Source organism: Mandrillus leucophaeus, unplaced genomic scaffold (assembly GCF_000951045.1).
Source record: "Mandrillus leucophaeus isolate KB7577 unplaced genomic scaffold, Mleu.le_1.0 Scaffold162, whole genome shotgun sequence".
NCBI lineage: Eukaryota > Metazoa > Chordata > Mammalia > Primates > Cercopithecidae > Mandrillus > Mandrillus leucophaeus.
The window spans coordinates 2,285,654-2,304,371 of NW_012101610.1; the positions used below are offsets into that span (position 1 = coordinate 2,285,654).

The following is an 18,718-nucleotide window of genomic DNA, read 5'->3' on the forward strand; positions in this document are numbered from 1 at the left end:
GTGATGGTGGAGCAGGGATTAGAGCAATGCAGCTCCAGCCAAGGAATTCCAAGGACTGCCTGCAACCACCAGAAGCCAGGAAGGAGCAAGGAGGGCTTCCCCTCCCGGTTTCAGAGGGAACATGACTCTGCTAATGCCTTGATCTGAGACTCCTTGCCTCCAGGCCTGTGAGACAATAAATTTTTGTTGCTTTAAGCCACTCAATTTGTAGTGCTCTGTTATGGCAGCCCTGGCAACAAATCTACATCCAAATCCCCATCTCCAGCTCTGCTTCTAGGGAACCCGGCCAAAGACAACCAGCTTGTTTCTTTCTTTCTTTCTTTCTTTCTTTCCTTTTTTTTGCAGAACTTAATTTTTTTTTTTTTTAACTTTTATTTTAAGTTCCGGAGTACAAGCACAGGTTCGTTACATAGGTAAATTTGTGTCATGGGGATTTGTTGTATAGATTATTTTATCACCCAGGTATTAAGTCTAGTACCCATTCATTGTTTTTCCTGATCCTCTCCCTCCTCCCACCCCCGACCCTCCAAAAGGCTCCAGTGTGTGTTGTTTCCCTCTCTGTGTCCATGTGTTCTCAGTATTTAGCTCCCACTTGTAAGTGAGAACATAGAGTATTTGGTTTTCCATTCCTGTGTTAGTTTGCTGAGGATAGTGGCCTCCAGCTCCACCCATGTTCTTGCAAAAGACATGATTTTGCTCTTTTTCATGACTGCGTAGTATTCCATGGTATATATGCACCACATTTTCTTTATCCAGTCTATCACTGATGGACATTTAGGTCGATTCCATGGCTTTGCTATTGTGAATAGTGCTGCAATGAGCATAACGCATGCATGTGTTTTTATAATAGAACAATTTATATTCCTTTGGTATATGCCCAGTAACGGGATTGCTGGGTCGAAAGGTATTTCTGTCTTTAGGTCTTTGAGGAATTGCCACAGTGTCTTCCACAATGGCTGAACTAATTTACACTCCCACCAACAATGTATAAGCATTCCTTTTTCTCCATAACCTCACTAGCATCTGTTATTTTGGACTTTTTAATAGTAGCCATTCTGACCGGTGTGAGATGGTATCTCGTTGTGGTGTTGATTTGCATTTCTCTAATGATCAGTGATGAGCTTTTTTTCGTATGATTGCTGGCAGCATGTAAGACAACCGGCTTTTCCACTCAAAGAGCATAAATTCCAGAATAAGCATTAGCTGGGCAATAGGAGCATATTCTTTCCTCAGTCAGAGTCTCCAGTGCCTCTCTCTGTGTGAGTTTCTTGCCTCGCTAGTACGAGTCTGGTATTCAAAGTGACATACTCATATAGTATGACCTTCCTAGTGGATTTCATCATTTAAAACTTCTGCCTGAAATACATTTGCTCCCCAAATGTAAGCAAATACATCCTGATCCACTCCAATGGTCAAGACCTACTATATTGGAATTACTGAGAGATGGTACCTCAGTCTTCAATATGGTGTCCATTTTCAAGGTCAATTTTGATCATTCTTAACAAAATGAGTCTTGGCAGGGTTCAGTAGCTCATGCCGATAACCCCAGCAAACTTTAGGAGGCCGAGGTGGGAGGATCGCTTGAGACCAGGAGTTGGAGGCCAGCCTAGGCAACCCAGCGAAATCCCCAACTCTGCAACATATATTTTTAAAAAAACTAACCAGGTGCAGTGGCATACAACTGTAGTCCTAGTTACTCAGGAGGCTGAGGTGGGAGGATCTCTTGAGCCCAGGAGTTTGGGGCTGCAGTGAGCTGTGATTACGCCACTGCATTCCAGTCTGGGCGACTGAGCCAGACTCTCTTTCTAAAAATAAAAAATAGGCCAGGGCCGGGCGCGGTGGCTCAAGCCTGTAATCCCAGCACTTTGGGAGGCCGAGACGGGCGGATCACAAGGTCAGGAGATCGAGACCATCCTGGCTAAGACGGTGAAACCCCGTCTCTACTAAAAAATACAAAAAACTAGCTGGGCGAGGTGGCGGGGGCCTGTAGTCCCAGCTACTCGGGAGGCTGAGGCAGGAGAATGGCGCGAATCCGGGAGGCGGAGCTTGCAGTGAGTTGAGATCCCCTGCTGCACTCCAGCCCGGGCGACAGAGCGAGACTCTGTCTCAAAGAAAAAAAAAAAAGAAAGAAAGAAAGAAGGTGTCACTATGTTTCTCAGGCTAGTCTCTAACTCTTGGGCTCAAGCCATCCTCCCACCTCAACCTCCCAAAGTGCTGGGATTACAGGTGTGAGCCATTGCACTCAGCCCTATACACATGAATACTTTTAATTCTTAGAGGCACCCAAAGGTCCCCATGAAACTAAAGCACAGCCTGCAGCTTTATCAAGGGTGAGGAGCCAGCCCTTGTCTGGGAGAAACCTGCTCCCGCAGTGACATAAAATAGGCCTGGCTGTCCCTCTTCAGATGGAAGGGAGACGGCAGCCCCGAGATTAACTCAGCTCAGGAGACGCCAGCTCCTCTGCCGCAAGAAGGCTCAGCATCAGGAGTGAACCGGAACACTCCCTACCTGTTGTCTGCCCAATTAGATATTCACCAGGTGTGATTACCGCTTAGTGCACTGGAAGGCGATGCATTACAGGCTCACTCTGAATGGGTTCACAATAGAAGACGTCCTCTCCTGACAATGGGGGCTGCCACTGTGGAGAGCTCACCACCCGCCAGGCCCTCGCTGCAAGGTGGTATTGCTACCTCCATTTCACCTGAAGTGAGGTGAGGGAGCAGAGGGGTGAGGGAGCAGAGGAGCCTAGCAACAGTTAGGCAGTGGGAGGAAGGTTGCAGATTAGACCCAAGGCCATTTTCTCTGCGTGTCACCAGATGGCTCCCTATGGAAAGGCAATTTTTTTTTTTTTTTTAGAGACAGGGTCTCACTCTGTCACCCAGCCTGGAGTGAGCTGGAGTGAGTGCACTGGCTCTATCATAGCTCACTGTAGCCTCGAACTCTGGGCTCAAGAGATCCTCCTGCCTCAGCCTCCCAAGTAGCTGGAATTACAGATGTGTACCACCACGCCTAGCTAATTTTTACATTTTTTTTTGGGGATCTCATTGTGTTGCCCAGGCTGGCCTCACATGCCTGGACTCCAGTGATTCTCCTACCTCAGCCTCCCAAAGTGCTGGGATTACAGGCATAAGCCACTGTGCCTGGCCTGGAAGGCAACTCTTATTGACCTCATGGTGGCCAAACCCCCTCCCTTGTTTCTCCATCTCCCGTCCCTGTTCCTACACCAGCCATCCCACAGGACAGGGAGAGAAGGAAGGGAAGACAGGAGGAGGGGAGGAAGGAAGGAGGTGAGGGAGGGAAAAAGGGAGGGAAGAGGGAAGTGGGGAAGGAAGGGAAGAGGGGATCGGGGAAGGAAGGGAGGAAGGGAGCGAAGAGAGAAGTGGGAAGGGAGGGAGGGAGGAAGGAGTGGCTGGGTCTTTTCCTTTCCTTGGGCTCCCCACATCCTTCTACCCACAATGGGTAGACGGTTATCCTCTAAGATGCAGGAATGCCCGACAGCCGACTGGAGACACAGCCTGGTCCGTGGGTGGCTTCCCAAGCAGCCAACCACATTTCCCTGGGCTGGACAGGGGGAAGGAAGCCAATCTAACAGTTGGACTGAAAAGCATCGATGCATCATCTTGTTTTCCAGCCTTCACTTTTTCCCCCCAAATCAATTTCTGAAAGTCAAAATGATTGATAGCTTTATACCCTGTGCAATCATTCTCCTTATTAAATAACTCAGCATCAATCATTTAAAAAAGGCTTCCAGAGTGGTGGTAGTTACATGAATCTATACGTGTGATAAATTTTCACAGAAAGACACACACAGGAGTGATGTCTATAAAAACTAGTGAAATCTGAGTAAGCTCTAGGTTAGTTACCAATGTCTATTTCCTGATTGTGTAAGATGCTATCATGCTGGATCAAGAAGACACAGGAACTCTCTGCTATTTTTGCAACCTCTTGTGAGTCAAAAATTATTTCAAAATAAAAAGTTTTAAAAATCCAAAAAAGCCTTTTAAACAGTAAAATAAAATAAAAAAGATCCCTTTTTAAAAAAGCTCCCAGGAGGAAACACCACAAACCCATCCCTTACCTGAGAACTGGGAATCAGCGCCTTCCACCAGTGCCCGCCCTTGACCAGGTCAACTTCACACAAAGGCACGGAAACTTTCCCAATGACACAGTGGCGGGAGAACTTATCAAAATCCACCACGGTCAGGAGCAGGGTCCTCCTCTGGGCCTCCAGGAAGGGGATCTCGAAGGTGTAGCGCTCCTCAAACACGGGTTTCTGGGTCTTGCGTTTGACCCCGGTCTGCTTTGAGTTCTTCTGATCTGGCAGGAGACAGATCTTGACGTAGGGGTTGGAGTGTGCCATGTCCTGACGCGAGCCGTCGTGGGAGATAGGAGGTGGCAGGTCTCTGGCCTCAATCACGCGCACGGTGAGGTGGTTGTGCAGCAGGTCGTACTGAGTGCTGAAGTGCAGCATGCCCAGCTGGTACTTGGACAGGATCTCCTCGTCCGTCAGAGAGTCCACGTCGTCACTGCTGGAGTCGAGGGAGTACAGGTGGGGTTCGAACTTCCTGAAATAGTCGTCGGGGGTATAGGTCCGTCTGAGCACCGAAGGCTGGATGGGCTCCTTCTTGGCGCTGAGAACGCCAAACTCGATGGGTTTAATATCGATGAGTGGAGAGCTGGGACGTCTTGACTCAAGACCTGAGAGCCACCAGAAATAACAATGAAGACAGCCACATACAAGGCACACCTGGGCAACTTTGCAGGTCAGCAGATTCTTGCACTGTTTACTCTGCTTCAAAATGATCCTTGCCATCTTTCTCTACACTCTGAAATACTCACTGATTCTGTGACAGACAGTACGGTCCACTCTTGTCACCACTGCCGTCATCACAGCAGCTAAGTACCAGACACTGCTCTCATAGACTGAGTACATCACATCATCTCATATGTGCAATCACAATCTTCACATGCCCTTGAATTCTTAGATAATTACTATTATCCTCACTTTATAGACGAGGAAACAGAAGCTTTAAGTAACTTTCTGAAGGTCACACACTTGCAAGTGGAGGAGTCAGGGGTCAGGCTGGTCTAGCTGGCCCCAGAGTCTGGCTCTAACCATTATCCTATGATGTCTCCACTTTAAGAAAGTGAGCTCTGGGACCAGAGTGTCTGGGTAGAATTCCCTCTCAGCCACTTACTCACTACTCGTGCACTCATTAACAATGAGCCATGTGAGTCCAGGCATATTCTTTTGACTCTCTGGGACTCTGTTTTCCCATCAGTAAAATAGAGTCAATAATGGCACCTACCTCGAAGAATGTGATGAAGATTCACTGAACCAGGGCATGGAAAGGGCATGGCACAGAATGTGCCCATAGGCACAGACCAATACATGGGAACGATTATACTTCTTCAAGGTTCGTATTCAAACTTCATCGCTTACGGGCTGCCTCTCTCCCTTCCGTGAACCAGCAGATCCCAAGTTCATAATTCTAACCTTTGTGCATCCCACTCTTCTAGCAATGAGCTCATGGCATTCTTGCTAATTGCCCTAACAGCTGTCATTATGAGACATTTGCCTGAGGCATGGGAGGTACTCTGACAGACGTGTGCTAAATGGAAATCACCTGTGTTCAGAGCTAGGCATAAGACTCAGAAATCATCTAGGCCCACACTGTCCACAGAAAGATAACGCAAGCCAGAAATGCAAGCCACATATGTAACTTAAAATATCCTGGCAGCCATGACTTTAAAAACATGCCAAAAAAAGGGCAAAATTCCTTTAATGTAATGTAATTTATTTGTTTATTCTGAGACAGAGTCTTGCCCTGTCGCCCAGCCTGGAGTGCAGTGGCGGATCTCGGCTCACTGCAACCTCCGCCTTCCAGGTACAAGTGATTCTCATGCCTCAGCCTCCCAAGTGGCTGGGACCGCAGTTGTGTACCACCACACCTGGCCCATTTTTGCATTTTTAGTAGAGATGGGGTTTCGTCATGTTGGCCAGGATGGTCTTGAACTCCTGGCCTCAAGCAATCTGCCTGCCTTGGCCTCCCAAAGTGCTGGGATTACAGGCATGAGCCACCGCACCTGGCCCGCAAAATTGATTTTAGTATTTTATTTTATTTAACCCACTATATCCAATATATAATCATTTCAACATGGAACCAATAGAAAAACATTTTAGTGAGATACTTTAAATTCTCTCTCTCTCTCTCTTTTTTTTTGGAGACAGCATTTCACTTTTGTTGCCTGAGCTGGAGTGCAGTGGTGCGATCTCGGCTCACTGCAACCTCCGCCTCCCGGGTTCAAGTGATCCTACTGCCTCAGCCTCCCAAGTAGCTGGGATTACAGGCATGCGCTACCATGCCCGTCTAATTTTGTATTTTTAGTAGAGATAGGGTTTCACCATGTTAGCCAGCCTAGTCTCGAACTCCTGACCTCAGGTGATCCTCCCGCCTCGGTCTCCCAAAGTGCTGGGATTATAGGCACAAGTCACCACACTAGGCCTTTTATTTTCTCACTGTCTTGAAAGTCCAGTACATATTTTGCACTCACAGAACATCAGTAAGATTCAGTCTCACCATTTGCGTGCTCAACAGCTACGTGTGTCTGGTAACTGTTACACCAGACAGCACAGTTCTAGATCAGCCCTCTCATTTTACAGATGGGAAGACTGAGGCCTAAACAAACCCAGTGCTCCCTCTGTTTCACTATTTCATGCCCTTGAACTCTTTTTTTTTTTTTTTTTCCTACTTTTTTCTTTTCCCTCTACCCCCAGGAAAGGTTGGACACCAATGATCTCCACCTGAATGGACTTGTTTCAGGCATTTTAAGCTTTTCTCTCTGTTTAGTGAATTTCAGACATCAGTTCACGCAGAGAAAAGATACTTTTGTGGAGCAGAAAGAGGTTGGGAGTCTCTGGGTGTTTATCTTCCTTTTTCCTCCTCACCCAAATCATGCTGTTTGGTCAAACACATATGCCACATAACAGAGTAGACAAATTGGGCGGCCAAGTTTGATGGCTGCACATACATTTTATTTAGGCTCGAAAGTAAGAATGTTTCATATAAAAAAAGAAAAAAAAAAAACCCAGATTGCCAATATCTCTTTACAAAGATCAGACAATACTGGGCCCCCAATCCCATACAGCTACCATTGGCCAAGCTGAGCAGCAGCCGCCCTGCTCCCCTTTCAATGGGGCATTCACTTTTCAATTGACTGAAGTCTTCACCCTGCCCTTAGTAACTCTCCAGGCAGAGCGGCAGCTGCCATTTGTCACCGCACTCAGGCAATGTTTATCTCTATGTAACCTCTGCATTTGGCCACTGATGCAACCCGCCTAGCTCCCAAAGTCACCAGAATTGACAAGCCCTTCTATATAATATAGCCACACCCATCTTTCAGAATCTGAAATGATATACACTGACAATGTGAATCAATTCAGCCAATTCAATCAAACTTAAAATTAATAAAAGCAAAAATCAATCAAAATGATTGCTTTTGATTGAACTCATCAGCAATCAGGTGTGATGCCGTCCTCTGTCACACCGTCATTATCTCTCTCTCCCCCTGTCTCCTGGACTGTCACCCCACTCTGCCGCCCTCCCGCAGCAACCACACTGCCCTTCATGACTCTCCGTGGGAGTGTCTGGAAAAGCCAGCCAGGGCCCCCAGAGAGGTACAGCGGAGATACTTACTTGAAATCCTCCGCGTCAGGCTGTACGTGGACTTGGATGTGTCTGAGGACGAGCGTCTTCCATCCGGGGAATTGGTCCGTGGGGTCAGCGGGACTTCGCTGGCCGTGTGGACAGAGTCACCATCCTTGTCACTGCTCCGGCTGGCCATCCTATAGGAAGGGAAGAGGTGTCAGTAGCTGTCCAGGAATCCCGAGGGACTGGTATCTCCGTCCCTTGGGGGTTAAGACCCGCGATGAAACCGCTCTCAGACCCATTTTATGCAACATGGAATAATGCAAATTTGAAACAGTGTGGTGTCCTTAAACTCTCAACAACGTCTTGCTTTTTGCACCAAATGTGAAATGATATGAAGAAATATTCCCCGATTTAGAACAATCTGTCAAGAACTTGCATAATTTCAAAGCTGGGGCTGGGCGGAGAACTGTGTAAACTTAGGCTGTCGCCACGTGGGGGCGCCACTTTGGCTCAGTGAAGCCCGAGACCTGTCAATCTCTAGTCTGCAGTGAACCGTCTGGTGGTTTATAGGCATCCAAACTTCTGCTTTTGGTTACAAGTGTCCTGGTATTTCAATAGTCACTGTGTCTATAATTTAAGATCTTTTAAAAATATCCTATAACAATGTCACTCAAGGGTTCTTTGCGTGGCAGAAATGGCCCTGAAAATCAACAATTTCTGAACAGAAGTTTGATGTCAAGAAATAGCTATAAATTAGCAGCAGCCGTGACTCAATGTGCTCCCAATAAAGAACTGCTGAGAAATTGGGAAGGAGCGGGTAAGGGTGGATGGAGAAGAAAGACGATACGGGGTAGTGATTAAGAGAACCGCTGGGGCTGAACCCTGGCTGGGTGCTGGGGTAAGTCCCTTTCCCCTCCCGTACCTCCATTTCCCCATCTGTAAAGTGGAAATATTGACAGTACCCACATTATATGGTGGTTGCAAACCCTGAATGAGTTAACACATATAAAATGTGTAGAGGCCGAGCATGGTGGCTCACACATATAATCCCAGCATTTTGGGAGGCCAAGGCAGGAGGATCCCTTGAGGCCAGGAGTTTGAGACCAGCCTGGTCAACACAGCAGGACCCCATCTCTACTAAAAGTTGACTGGGCATGGTTGCCCACAACTGTAATCCCAGCACTTTGGGAAGCTGAGGCAGGAGGATCGCTTGAGCTCGAAAGTTTGAGACCAGCCTGGGCAACATGGCAGAACTCTGTTTCTACAAAAAAAATTTTAAAATTAGCTGGGCATGATGGCTTGTGTTTGTAGTCATAGTCACTTGGGAGGCTAAGGCAAGAGGCTCGCTTGAGCCCAGGAGTTTGAGGCTGCAGTGAGCTATGATTGTGCCAATGCACTCCAGCCTGGGAGACAGAGCAAGAGACCCCGTCTCAAAAATAAATAAATAAAATGCTTAGAACAGTGCTTGGTTGTGTAGTAAACAGGCGCTCAATACATTTTGAAACATTTTTTATGGATTGATCAATCGATCAATTCATTGATTTCTTTTTTTTTTGTTTAAGAAACAGGATCTCACTATGTTGCCCAGGCTGGACTCAAACTCCTAGGCTCAAAGTGATCCTCCCGCCCTCAGCCTCCTGAGTAGCTGGGACTATAGTTGCATGCCTCCATGCCCAGCTTAGTTGATATTATTACAACTGGGGGGCTTTAAGATCTCCCCCCCAATACTCATAAAGCTAGGTAAGGATGCTGGAGGGATGGAAAAGGAGGTAGAAAAACAGCTGGTGACATCGTTTTGAGACTGATGCCGCTAATAACATGCCCCTAAGCCATAATGGCTGTAGATTTATGCCTTCCGAGGCTGCATCCCCCGCAATGTGACATTAAAGCCTACAGGAAAACTTGTCTTGAAAAATGCAAGTTTTGAATGCTGTGAAGTCTTCAGACACATTCTGTGCATGAGATGAGACTGATCTAATGTTCTTCAAAAGCATTATCAGGAGCCGGGCGCGATGACTCACGCCTGTAATCCCAGCACTTTGGGAGGCTGAGCTGGGTGGATCATTTGAGGTCAGGAGTTCAAGACCAACCTGGCCAACATGGCGAAACCCCATCTCTACTAAAAGTACAAAAATTAACCTGGCATGGTGGCACACACCTGTAGTCCCATCTACTTGGGAAGTTGAGGCATGAGAATCACTTGAACCTTACCCAGTCTTGGGTATCTCTTTATCGCAACACAAAACAAACTAACACAGGTTGGAAGAAGGATGAATAACTAATTTGCATCACTGTTAAAAGGGAGAACCCCAACTGAGCCAGTAATGCTAAACTCTAAATGGCACACACTCCCAATCGCCAAGTGAGGCATCTCTGTGAGACCTGTAAGAGCTCTGCACATTGTAGGGATTCAACATACGCTTGTTCGACAAGCAATCAACCAACTTGACTTTAATTCACTCTTCAACGAGGGTCTTTCTGGCATTGCTTCAAAAGGCACCAGTTAGATTGTGCAGTTTTCCTAATCTTCACCAGCCCAGCCAAGAAAAGTTGGGGGCCCACAGGACATGAGCATATGTGACAATTAATGTTGTGTCCCCCAAGATCACACACAGAGCACACACAAAGGGCCAGCTCATCTGCCACGTGCCAGTCCACAGAGGCAAGTCCCATGGTTCTCGGCTCAAATGTCGCAGTAGGAACAGCATTGCGAAGCCCATACACTTGACATTTCTACTTCCTGTCTGTTTGATAACATGCAGCTGCCCACTTGGTAAATAAATCTGGGGAAAATACAAAGCTGTAAATTTGCTTTCTGAATGATTTAGCCGTCTTCTCTTTACAGATTTCTCTTACCGTTTTGCATTATGCTGAGTGCCAAAAATGTGTCAAGCACTGCCCAGTGTTCAGAAGAGACCTCATTCATCCTGGGAAGCACAAAGGTCATGCACAGCTGTCCAGTCTGTAGACTGCACAACCCTAGATGGTGCCATTCATGATGGCCACCATGTGAATTGGTGCCACCTGGAGTTGTGTGGTGTATTGGCCCTGCTGGGAAAGTTACAGTCCACTTCTCTACTAGTGGCAAAACCGAAAGAAGTGTCTTCCCAGAGGGTCCCAGCCCTCTTGCCCCTGCTTACACAAAGGGTCAGCAGCAGTCAAGGCAAAATGCAACTGTCTTCCAACTCAGCATGAGAACCTAGGCTGTGCATCTGTAACACTCAACATTTGGATATCTAGGGGGCAAACAGGTACCTGACTGTGATTTTCAACACCTCTGAGGGGTCTCCGCTGGTACAGAAGAAAATCCAAATTCCTTACTCCGGCATTCAAGACTCAATTCAACCTGAGCTTGCAGGCTCATTTTCCACTATTCCCCCAGCTCTTCCTAGATGTAGTGTCCATTTGTGGTGTCTGCCCACTTCTCTAGTCAATTTTCTCCTCTGTAGTCACAACACCCCAATTGTCTATTACAGGGGTCTGCAAACTACAAAGCCAAATTCACTGCCTGATTTTGTAAATGAAGTGTTAATGAAACACAGCCCTGCCCCTTCATTTATGGTCTACAGCTGCTTTTGCACAACAATGGTAGAAATAAGTAGCTGCAGCAGAGACCATATGGCCCATGAGGCTAATATATTTACTATTTGATACTTTAAAAGTTTGCCAACCCCTGGTCTAGTAGTTTAGTTCATGTGTTTCGGATAGAAATGAGCATTTCCCTGGTTTCCTGGGTGGGCAGGTAACTGGCATGATTCTGGCACCATTTCCTCCAAGTGAAAGTGACTGGTACATAACCCAAGCCTGGCTAATGAGAGCCTTTCCAGGTTTTGTTTTGTTTGTTTATTTGTTCACTTTTTATGCAACGGCAACAGAATGCAAGTCTAGTCCTGTCACATGGAGAAAACAAGCTTAAGAATGAGGCCAATACAGAAGAAACAGAGAGAGAGAGAGAGAGAAACAGAGAAAGGCTCTGATGACATGATTTCTGCTCCTGGATCCAGCTACGCCTGAAGCCATCATTCCTGATTCTTTCATAACAAGGCCTTATGCAGGACTGTCATATATGGAATGCAGAGTGTAAATGCACAACTCTAGGGGGCAACCTGACTTATATACCTGCCTTACCTCCTACATGAGATTGAAAATGCCCTGAGCATGGTCATAGGACCCTATCTAGCCCTGTGTATGCCACAGCGCCTGGCACACTGTACTTAAGAAATAACTACAAAAGGAACTCAGATTAACTTTTCAACTGATGATTGGCACTTTAAGAATGCAAGTTCTGCCTGAAGAATAGTGTGTCAGTCAACAACTTTTTCTGAGTGAACAAGACAGGCAAAAATCCCGGCCCACATGGAGTTGGCATTCTTGTGAGCATAGCTTTAAAGACATCAGATGGACTGAACTAACTTCTGCTACATAGACCAGTGGAATCCTTTTTTTTTTTTTTTTTTTTTTAAGTCTTGCCCTGTTGCTCAAGCTGGAATGCAGTGGCATGATTATAGCTCACTGCAGCCCTGAGTTTCCAGGCTCAAGCGATCCTTCCACCTCAGCCTCCCGAATAACTGGAACTCTAGGCAACAACATGCCCAGCTAATTTTAAAAATTTTTATAGAGATAGGGGTCTCATCGTGTTGCCCAGGCAGGCTGGTCTCAAACTCCTGACCTCCAGCTGTCCTCCCACCTCAGCCTCCCAAAGCACTGGGATTACAGATGAGAGCCACGGCACCCGGCTGCAAATTATCTCTTGATTAATGAGTTGCTTTCACCCAAAATCTCAACTTCACACACACCTGTAGGATTCAGGCCACAACTTATGAATAATGAATAATGGAAGAGTTCTTTAACATTGTGTTTGTATCAGTTTAATTAATCTCTATTGATACCTAATACTGACAGAAATAAATGCTTATAAAACTTTTACTCTGTGCTAAGCATATTATATGCATATCTTATTTATTTATTTATTTGTTTGTTTGTTTGTTTTATTTATTTTTTTTGAGATAGGGTCTCATTCTTTCCCAGGCTGGAGTGCAGTGGCGCAATCATAGCTCACTGCAGCCTCAACCTCCTAGGCTCAAGCGATCCTCAGCCTCCACAGTAGCTGGGACCACAGGCACACATCACCACACCCAGCTAATTTTTTGATGTTTTGTTGAGATGGGGTGGGGGAGAGGGTCTCACTATGTGGCCCAGGCTGGTCTCAAACTCCTGAGCTCAAGTGATCCGCCTGCCTCAGCCTCCCAAAATGCTGGGATTACAGGTGTGAGCCACTGCGCCCAGCCAGAATTACATTTATAATCACCAACGAAGTATCAAGCATTCCTAACTACTTTTCCACATTTCAAATTCATTGACTCCCTGCGACAACTCTGAGAGAAATACTATTCTTTTTATCACCCCATTTCACAGATGGGAAATCAAGGTACAGAGAGATTAAACCATTTGCCCAAGGTCACAGAACTAGAAATAGTAGTTGCGATCACAGAGCCTGGATCCAGAGCCATTTTGCTATGGAAATATTTGATACTTGCTTCTAAGAAGAGAAAAAGAGGCCTGATGCATGAGCCCCCAACTTGGGAGGGAAAGATGGGACACCAGAGACTTTTGGAATCTCAGACCAAGGACTGAGCTGAAACAGCACTGCCTTCTTCCACCCTGCCAGGCTCCAGCTGTGGGTTCTGGCCGCTGCCTCTCTCCCTCTCTGGGCCTGCCCCTCCGAATCATGACAAGCTCACTTGATGACTTCTTGATCCTTCCCAGCCCCGACATTCTTGACTGTGCCCAGGCTCTCTGACCACGTCCCTCTCTCAGTCACGGAGAGGTGGACCAGGCACGTGGCTGAGAAGCTTCAAAACTGCGTTCCCAAAATATCTGAGCGACTGGCAGATGGAGATGTTGTATGCAGGCGCGGGAGGAGAGCGAATCAGAAATAAAACGAAAGATGCCAGAGAGAACATAAACAGCGTTGGAGGACAGGATGGAGCCTGGAGGTGCTTTTCTGCTTCCCTGTTTCTGAAGTTCTTGTTCGGAGCAGCAAAAAGGCGCTTGTTTGTTGATTCCGTCTACCCATCCATGTAACGGATATTTATCGAGCTTTTACTATGTGCATGCCCTGGGCTGGGTGCTAGGGAATCTTGTCACGCGGACTTGGATGGAAACCCTCAGAATGTGGTCAGCCCTTGAAGAATATAGAGGCTCACAGATCTCCTTTTCTGCTTGGAACAACACTTTATATGACTAAAAATGCCCACACACTTAGCATTACACGGTTCATATCTCAGAAGGCCCAATGTGCCACTAGGTGAACTAAAACCCCACCACCAGCTGGTCTTGCCAGCTTGCCGAACAAAATGAGGTGTACAGAACATATCCGCAGTCTGCAGCAAAGATGTCCATGGAAACTCAGCCTGCTTCTCTTTCATGCCCCCACATCCTCCCTCCTGTGGCCCAGACCCCCAACCCCCGCTTCTCAGAAAAAGGGAAAAGTCTTGAAATTGATTTCAGAGCAGTTTTACTTACAGCCAGGGAGGGGTCTGAGCAGGGAAAGGTCCCAGAATTTCAACTTCATCCTCACTTGACTGGCAACAGCTGGACTCGTAGCACTTCTGACAGCAGTGCCGGCAGGTCCATCTGCACAGCAGCAGATCAGAGAGTCTAGAAAGAAAACCCTGAGGCCATTGGGGGAGGTGGGCCGGGGGTAGGGGGAGAGGGGTGGTGGGCAGGGTGGGGAAGAGGAAGAGGAGAAACAACACCCAAAATTAAAAGTAGCCGATCTCGGATGAGAAATAGACATTCAGGAGTTCTGGCTTTGCTGCTCAGCACTTAGAACAAAATGTTTTCCATTTCTATTTACCAACTGCAGGCACAAAGATAGCAAACATCAACTCGCTGGAGCCATTAGTAGCAAGCAAAACATTTGCAGGTATTTTCTTTGGTAGTTTATGTGAACGTCTTTCTTGACATGTGGGTGGTTTATACAACATTGTAAGGGCTATACAATATGTTCAAAACACAATGAATATTACTCTGTCTTCTTGAAAGCAGGGGAAAAAATATGTAAAAAATGATCTCGGTGACATGAAACAGACAGAGATAATCAAACGGAATAAGTAGGGGTGGAGAGGGAAACTTGTCTTCTCAACTGGTGTCTTTTCAAAACCGGGATCTCCTTTCGTTAGAAAGGAATGGAAACTCTGCTGGTATTAACACCAGGTTATTGTTGAATATTCAATATCCCCACAGCCCCACATAAGACTCCAAAACGAAAGTCAGGCATTTCTTGATTAGAAACCAGACCAAACAAATCATCAAATGAACCCACCTCGTTTAATGGTTCCAACTGCCCTTTTAAGATCCACGATGAAGCCAAGGGCGTAAGGGAACGAAGGGGTTAAAGAAAGAGAGACAAGACCAGTTTAGCAATATTCCAGCAACTCAAAAAAAAAATTTACAGAAGAAAAAAAAAAAAAAAAAAAAAAGCCCTGCGTATTTCCACTTACCATCCTGGGAAGGGAGCTGACTTCCTAACAAGGTGTTGCTATTTTCAGGGCTGCTGGTAGCCTCCTGGTTAACCAACACCAAATAAATGGGAAACTTTAGCATTTCGATTTGATTTGCACCGTATGCTGTTATGAATCAGAGCGGGCGGATAGATAGTCATGCTATCCAATACAGCCACACTTCAGGAGAAGAGCAAACCTTCCTATACAGAAATAGCCATGTAGCCAACCCAAAAGGACATGATTAGCTAACATGCAGGCAGGCACACAGTGGATGTTACTTGGCTCCCCCGCCCTCCCGGAGGCCCTACCTTCCAATTCTGCTCCAATGGTAATGGTGGGGTGTTTCCTATCACCACCCACAAATAGAGGGAACTAAAAAGGAAGCCCTAATCTGGTCCTCTTGAGGAAGGAGGGCCTCCCTTCCTGTTGTGGCCCCACCCCACCTCCCCATCTTCGTCTCCTGGGTTTTCAGGGCACAGACTCCCTCCTTCTCTTTAAGATGGTTTTCCAAATGGGCCAAGTAGACTAGGTTGGTTAGAAGTCCTGCACCCCAACCTCGGGCATGCCCCAGAGGTGAACTGAGGTGGGACTCAAACTCAGAACTTTGAATCAAGAGGGGGAAAGTTATTATCTTCTTTCCAGTTCTCCTTCCAGGAGGAGAAAGTCTCAACTTGGTACCACTGCATGTTAACATCTTTTTACCACTTACCAATTTCTACCCTCACCCATCCCCTTTCTTTTAAACAAAGAAAGTAGATCTTGTCCAGAGCCTTGCAGACAGCCATGTCCACCTAGAATTCAATAATGTGGCATTACTCCCATTGCGTTATTCTTCTAGTTGCCTTCTGCCCATGTCACATGATCTTGGTTTCCTATGATATTAGTGATGTAATGTTTCCTTTTCATATGATTTTGTTAAAGTAAAAATAAAAGTGAGCCCATTTATAGAAAAAAAATTAAGTTAATAATAGCATAGGTAGGGCTAGGCACAGTGGCTCATGCCTATAATCATAGTATTTTGGGAGGCCAAGGTGGGTGGATCACCTGAGGTCGGGAGCTTGAGACCAGCCTGGCCAACATGGTGAAACCCCCTCTCTTCTAAAAATACAAAAAATTAGCCAGGCATGGTGGCAGGCACCTGTAATCCCAGCTGCTGGGGAGGCTGAGGCAGGAGACTCACTTGAACCTGGGAAGCAGAGGTTGCAGTGAGCCGAGATCACACCACTGCACTCCAGCCTGGGCAACAGAGTTATTTAGACTCTGTCTAAAATAATCGTCATCACCATCATCATCATCATAGTACAGGTGGTACGTGGCTTGTGAAAAAATCAAAATCCTCGAAGTGGTAAGGGAATAACAACAGCTTGGGAAATACTCAAAGGCACTTATCACAAAATCTCTAAAGCCAAAACTCAAACCATACACAGAACAAGACCCAAAGGTGCTGAGGGGCCATGCAACGAGCTGAGTCAAGAAGTACTACAGTCCTAGTTTCACCATTGACTGATCACGTGACTCGCACAAGTTAGGGGGCCTCTCTGAGCCTCGGTTACCTCTTCTTTAGTGGAAAGGCTACTCTATACTTCAAAGGGGTGCTGTTAGGGTGGGACAGGACACTGACTCTGCAAATACTTGCGTGCGGTCCAGTTGAAAATTAAAATGCACCCTTTCTGTGATGATAATTGGGTGATTGTCAAGACATAGTGGTACCCAGCAGGCACCAGGTATTGTCCCGGCAGGTACAGCAGGGCACAAAACAGCAAAATATATTCTCATAGGGCTTACATGAAAAAGTGCTTTAGAATGTTTAGGATAAAGTGATACTTTTTCATGATAATCCATGACCATTTTCGGAATATGGGGAAGCATTTCCTAGACATGTGGTGGTCAAAAGAGGCCATTTATGAAACCAAAGTGAACAGAGACAAGGCCACCTCATGCCCCTGCTGAAAAACAGCCTTCCCAGCTTTCTCAAAGCCCAGGTGCAAGATGAGTGTCAAGGAACAGAGAGAAACCAAAGAAGATGAAAGAGGTACCCTGACGTTCCCAGGCATGCAGTCTTTCTAGCATTGGGTCTCCTGGGTTCCCATGTTTGACACTGATGGAAGAGAACCAATTCATACCAGAAAGAAAGAGGAACAAAGAAAACCCATGCATTCTAAACAGAGGTTGGCAAACTAAGGTTCGCAGATCAAAACCAGCCCCGCAGCCTGTTTTGCTACAGCCCTTGAGCAAAGAATGATTTGTACGAGTTTAAAAGGTTGGGGAAAAAAAAAAAAAGATGACTGCCTCTTGACTCGTGCAAAGTATACAAAATTCAAATGTTGGTGCCTGCAAATAAAGTTTTATTGGAACACAGCCACACCCACTCATTTACTACTGTCTATAGCAGTTTTGGTGCTATAGTCAGAGTGGAATAGTTGTGACAGAGACCATGTGAACCTCCAAGAGAAAAAAAGTACTATCTGGCACTTCACAGGACAAAAAAAGTTTAACACCTTGTTCTAGAAGGAAAACCGACATCTCTGCTCATGGTCATATGAGATGCTTAACATATCTCGCACCGACCCCCTTGAGATCCCACCTTGACCCCTAAGCGGCTGTGTGGCCTTGGGCAAGTCACTTAATTTCTCTCTGCTGAAGGCGGCCATTAAGAACCCCCGGAGCCAGTAAATATGTTCATTTCTCACTAAATTGCGCACTCAGAGGGGCAGGAACTTGCTGTTTTCATCACTGCATCCCCAGTGCCAGCACTTAGTAGGCGGTCGCCCAAGTGTTTGTTGGGTGACTATTGAGTAGCCCCTGGACAACATTCAGCACACAGTGGGTGGACAGTAATGTGACCTTCAATGAACTTGAAAAGAGAAACTGGCGATTCCACGAAAGGGAAGCCAATCCGGGGAATCGAAGGCAGGAGACGAATGGAAGAGGCTCCGCCAGGTGACACAGCACAGAGTTCCCGGCAGGCTGAAGCGTCTGAGGACACTATGAGGGGATACGTGAGCCAGAGGGGAATGGGAGGACCAGCAGCACCCCCAGCTGTGGCTGAGGGGACAAGATGTGAGCCAAGATGCATCCTGGACGTGGAAGTCTGTAAGCTTCGCTGCCCAGCTCAGAGGAGCCAGCACCAGAAGCAAGCAACTCAACGGGTCTCACTGCGAGTCTGCCTGCCTGACCTTGGCGCTGACCTGCGGTCACTTCCCTTCTTGCAGAGGAGAAAGGTCTTTTCATCAAGAAGCCCGGCCCACCCCTCCGCCCCCTCTCCCCAAAAAAGGCTGCTTAGAAATTATTTCAGAATTAATTCAGCCCAAGGATTCTTGGGGGACGTTTCTTCAAGGTGAAGAGGGTCCACATCTCCCAGATCCCAATGCAGCGGACTAAAGTAACAGGCTCCCTTTTCTCCACCAGCGCGCCTCTGGCCTCCGGGTGTCCCCCACCCCTCAGCACCCAGTGCCCGGGAGAGACGACGTCCTTGTCCCTCCTGGTCGGAACAGCTGCCTCAGGCTCGGTCTGCCGGCCAATTAGCCGGAGCCGTCACCACGGCAACGGCAGCTGACG

The 18,718-nt window shown here is 46.8% G+C and overlaps 1 protein-coding gene across 2 annotated transcripts in view; it reads right to left on the reverse strand.

The window, feature by feature from the left end:
- The window catches only part of SYT17 (synaptotagmin XVII), a 118,570-nt gene that overhangs the window by 87,466 nt on the left and 12,386 nt on the right, over positions 1-18,718 (reverse strand). Inside the window, exons 1-5 of one of the 2 annotated variants that reach the window (XM_011976084.1) lie at positions 15,158-15,410; positions 14,980-14,997; positions 14,178-14,326; positions 7,698-7,846; positions 4,079-4,698 (exon numbers count right to left, since the gene is read on the reverse strand). In XM_011976084.1, the coding sequence (XP_011831474.1) occupies positions 4,079-4,698; positions 7,698-7,846; positions 14,178-14,326; positions 14,980-14,997; positions 15,158-15,160 (939 nt within the window). In that variant the 5' untranslated portion in view covers positions 15,161-15,410. Of the gene's footprint in view, positions 1-4,078; positions 4,699-7,697; positions 7,847-14,177; positions 14,327-14,979; positions 14,998-15,157; positions 15,411-18,718 lie in introns of those variants that run through there. The other variant, XM_011976083.1, reaches the window with a different exon arrangement.